This window comes from Sinocyclocheilus rhinocerous, unplaced genomic scaffold, assembly GCF_001515625.1.
Source record: "Sinocyclocheilus rhinocerous isolate Xijiao unplaced genomic scaffold, SAMN03320098_v1.1 scaffold409, whole genome shotgun sequence".
NCBI classification, from domain to species: domain Eukaryota; kingdom Metazoa; phylum Chordata; class Actinopteri; order Cypriniformes; family Cyprinidae; genus Sinocyclocheilus; species Sinocyclocheilus rhinocerous.
In genome coordinates this window covers 404808-409882 of record NW_015635191.1, presented here as the reverse complement: position 1 = coordinate 409882, position 5075 = coordinate 404808, and the positions used below count along the sequence as shown (strand labels likewise).

Below are 5075 nucleotides of genomic sequence, written 5' to 3'. Positions count from 1 at the left end.
TGATCATTTAGGGGAGTGTTACATTTGAATGTTCTCTAAACGTTCTGAAGCACGTGTAACATTTAAAACACCGTTAGACGAATATCCAGCTAAAACAAAAGTTTCATAAATAATGTTTTTGTGCTAACGTTTTGAGATCATTATTAAAGACCAGAGGGCTTAACTAAATGAACGTTCTATTAACGCTACCGGAAGAACGTTTGTTCATAACTGCAAGAAAACGTTGCCAAAAACATTTTGTTTTCTTGTCCAAAAGCATTTGGATTCTGGATTTCATTTGTTGAATGTTGTCACCATCTGGTGGATGCGCTGTGGAAATGTAGAAATAACGTAGGCCTGTGCATATAATAATAATAATAATAATAATAATGATAATAATAATGATTATAATAATAGACAAATACGGAGCAGTGAAGTGATTTTAAAAAAATGATTCAATAATAATCAATTTAATCCGCTACTGTCAGTTTTGGTAAACTATAATTACTATGTTTTGATTTGATGGGCATAGAAAAAACAAAAATCTTTGAATAGTCAAAAATCACGAAAATCACGAAATTGTCTCAATAATAATTACTGATCAAATTTAATGTACGTCGTTTGGCAAGAACTGTAAAAAATATTCAATGTAATAATAATGAGTCTGTGCAAGCACCGGTCAGTTCCGCCAGGGGGCGCGCGTGGCTCAGAAAACTCCATTATCTTTTTAGCCGCTTTATAATCAGTTTGATTTCAGTCTTATTAGAGACATTTGTTTACTATAAAGAATAATACGTTAAGTCTGTTGATGTCAGCGATTAGCGCAGAAATCTGGCACAGCAGTTAGTGATGATAAATGAAAATATATAATATTATTATTATATTATATTATATTATTAATATAGGTTATGTTTGTGACCCTGGAGCACAAAAATAAATTCACTGTAAACCACGACTTCTTGGGGCTTATTGCTTTAATAAATTGTTAAATTATGAACAATCACCAAAGGATGTCTCCATGTATAAATATAAAGCAACTATAAATATAATTGTAATGTATGTATTAATATTCATCAAACGATGTCTCCACATTTCATTTTAATGTCTGACCACTTGTGACTTATTAGTGTGTGTTTCTTGTTGGCAGTATGTGTTTGTGTCTCTGCTGTCGCGGGACAGTGTGTACGACGTGCTGAGGAGGATCTGCACACACCTTCAGGTGAACGGGAAGAAGAGTCTGAGTCTGAAGCAGTTCCTGGAGGAGCCTGGCTCTCTGTCGATGGTACGACACACACAGCATTACATGCACAAACCGCAGCTGTGCTTTGTTGTTTATAGGTGTGTCTGATAAACTATGGTCTCATATGTGACCCTGGAGCATGAAACCAGTCTTAAGTAGCACAGGTATATTTGTAGCAACAGCCAACAATACACTGTATGGGTCAAAATTGTCAATTTTTCTTTCATGCTAAAAATCATTAGGATATTAAGTAAAGATCATGTTCCATGAAGATATTTTGTAAGTTTCCTACCGTAAATATATCAAAACTTAATTTTTGATTAGTAATATGCATTGCTAAGAACTTCATTTGGACAACTTTAAAGATGATTTTCTCAATATTTAGATTTTTTTGCACCCTCAGATTCCAGATTTTCAAATATTTGTATCTCAACCAAATATTGTCCTATCCTAACAAACCATACATCAATGGAAAGATTATTTATTCAGTTTTATTCAGATGATGCATAAATCTCAATTTAAAAAAAAAGGACCGTTATGAAAAATCCAGTAATATCAACAGTCGGCTGTGATTGGTCAATCCTGAAAAGCGTTGAGAAAAGTAACAGCTGCGTTCTGAACTCCACAACTAAAGTCCTTTAGCGAAACATAATAAATAATTATTTTGATACGTAATATCTGACAAATGAGAGACAAGCTTCGGGTCACTAAAAGCGCTCATTTTGTTTTAATTTCTCGCGTGTCGCCGGTAATTGTGTCCCTCCTGTAACAACAGACGTGTTGTGTTTCACTAATAAGTGTCCGCCCCCTGATTCTCGTCCCTGGTTGGTGAGAAACTAGTTCCGCCTCCGGTCGCTATGCATCGCTCCGCACGGAACCTGCAGCGCTTCAGCGCGGATCTGTCGAAGCTGTGGGCCGCGCAGAGATCCAGCAGCCTCCGGTACATCTGCCCAGCGCCGGGGCTCCAGCTCAGGCCGCTCAGAATGGTAAAATCTCGTTGTTTCTGCGGTGTTTAGTGCGCTGTTAGCCGGTGGATGACCTTCATGTTTAATAACGCTCTTCTGAAGCCCTCAGAAACCACACGCCTCTGAATTAGTATCATTCATATATGTATTTCATAACATTATGTGTGTGTATTGGCGCTTAAATACAGCTTGATTGTTTTTCTGAGGGGTGAAAGTGTGACTTACAGCGATTTAGAAACACGAGTATTAGTTTCTGACCAGTCATAAGGGTTTAATACTGCCAAAAGTAGTATTTGTGACCTTGGACCACAAAACCAGTCATAAGGGTCAATTTTTTAAAATTGAAATGTATACATCATCTGAAAGCTGAATAAATAATCTTTCCATTGATGTATGGTTTGTTAGGATAGGACAATATTTGACTGAGATACAACTATTTGAAAATCTGGAATCTGAGGGTGCAAAAAAATCTAAATATTGAGAAAATCATCTTTAAAGTTGTCCAAATGAAGTTCTTAGCAATGCATATTACTAATCACAAATTAAGTTTTGATATATTTATGGTAGGAAATTTACAAAATATCTTCATGGAACATGATCTTTACTTAATATCCTAATGATTTTTGGCATAACAGAAAAATTGATAATTTTGACCCATACAATGTATTGTTGGCTATTGCTACAAATATACCCCAGCGACTTAACACTGCTTTTGTGCTGCAGGGACACAGATGTCAGATATGAATATGATGTATGTTTTGTGGTCTCAGGCCAGCTCAGAGTCGTTCAGGATCGAGAGCGACACGTTCGGGGAGCTCAGAGTCCCTTCTGATAAATATTATGGCGCTCAGACGGTCAGATCAACCATGAACTTCAAGATCGGAGGAGCCTCAGAGAGAATGCCAGTGAGAAACACACACATTACTCTTATTAATGTCGGTTTATGATCTATAACGCTGAGAATAATTCCTCTTCCTGTAGATTCAAGTCATCAAAGCCTTTGGGATCCTGAAGAAAGCTGCTGCAGACGTGAATAAAGATTACGGTTTGGACCCAAAGATCGCAGACGCCGTCATAAAAGCTGCTGATGAGGTGATTTCATCTCATAACATCAATACAGGCACTTGTACTGTATAAAGTACAACTAAAAATTAACTTCCATTTACTAAATTTCCTAAAATTTTGGTTACTTGAATTAAAATAAAAGTTAAATAAAATATGAAAAAAAAAATTTTTTCATTTAGTTTAATGATGCACTAAAATAACTAAAACTCAATCTGATATAAAAAATAAAAATAAACTACAGACGAAAAATAAAAATAATAAAATTTACAAAAACACACAACATATTTACTAAAACTTTAAAGTTAAAATGATACAGGAAAATTTTCAGCTTATTCAAAATATTAATACAACTATAGTAGTGTCTCTGGTCATGAGATTCACACAGCAAGCATTTCTTCAATCACAGAATGACACGCATCGTATTTTCGCTTGATTTCACTGAGAGCACATTGATCTGTGTTCTGTCTTTGCTGTGTGTTTTCGTTGCCAGGTGGCTGCTGGGAAGCTGGAGGATCATTTCCCGCTGGTGGTTTGGCAAACAGGATCCGGAACGCAACACACACACACACACACACACACACGCACACACACACACACACACGCACGCACGCATACAGACACACACGCACACACACACACACACACATCAACGAGCAATAAACCACAGATCCATTTGGGTCATATGGATCTAAATCTTAAGTTGCTTTGAGTAAATTTAACGTTTAAAATGTAAAAATTAATACATATACTTATTCCATGATGTCTATGTGTAGTTATTTTTTGTATTTATTTATTTATATTAATTTATTTGTTTATAATTTTATGTATTTCGTTTGATATCTTTTATTTATTTATATTGGTATTTATTTAAAATTTTTTAGTTATTTTTAATTAATTAATTAATTGTGTTTTTATGGTTTTATTTTTTAAACATTAAAATGATTTTTTTTATTATTTATTTTTATCTTTAAGTAGTTGTTTTTTATGTAAATTGAAATATTTTTTATGGTTTTATTTTTAAAAATGTTTAAACATTTATTTTTAATAAAAAATATTAGGCCTGTTTATTTTGTTATTTATTTGTTTATTTTTATAATCTCACAAGTAGTTATTTTTGATGGAAACTGAAATACTGTAATAATATATTTAAAAAAAGTGATGATGCCTCTTTTTGTATAGCTCAGTGAATTAAATACTTTACAAATTAATTTTGCTTCATTACACCCCTTAATACTAATAAATATTAAATAACAAACACCCTTAATACCAAATAATTTCTCATCTTGACATATTTGGTTCACGTCTTGCTCTGTATTTTCAAATTAATCCATATTTCTTAATCACTCTCATGTGTAATTAATATAAATCGTGCTGTTTGAGTTCATCCTCAAGATGTGTTTGGTGGAAGTGCATTAAACCTTTCAACAAACATGCATATATTTTTCTTTGGTTTCTAGACTAAATCAGTCTGCTGTATAGGTAATAACTGAATAAATCCAGCTCGCTTGTTCTGTTGCATGTGTTGCAGAGCTCTAATGACACGTTCCCCACTGCCATGCACATCGCTGCTGCTAAAGAGGTGCATGAGGTTCTTCTGCCGGGTCTTCAGACGCTGCATGACGCTCTCGCTGCCAAAGCTGAACAGTTCAAAGACATCATTAAGATCGGCCGCACACACACACAAGACGCAGTGCCGCTCTCTCTTGGACAGGTACAGCTGTGGTATTATTGTGTGTGTGTGTCTGTGTGTGTATCTGTGTGTGTGTGTGTGTGTGTGTGTGTCTGTCTGTCTGTCTGTCTGTGTGTGTGTGTATCTGTGTGTGTGT

At 34.8% G+C, this 5075-nt stretch overlaps 1 protein-coding gene across 1 annotated transcript in view; it reads left to right on the top strand.

Moving 5' to 3' along the window:
• The first annotated feature begins 2026 nt into the window (after window positions 1-2026).
• Window positions 2027-5075, top strand: part of LOC107746762 (fumarate hydratase, mitochondrial) — an 11057-nt gene continuing 8008 nt past the window's right edge. The window contains exons 1-5 of the mRNA XM_016561056.1: window positions 2027-2205; window positions 2955-3089; window positions 3166-3276; window positions 3740-3801; window positions 4741-4960. Coding sequence (XP_016416542.1) covers window positions 2077-2205; window positions 2955-3089; window positions 3166-3276; window positions 3740-3801; window positions 4741-4960 — 657 coding nt within the window. The 5' untranslated portion in view covers window positions 2027-2076. The remainder of the gene's footprint in view (window positions 2206-2954; window positions 3090-3165; window positions 3277-3739; window positions 3802-4740; window positions 4961-5075) is intronic.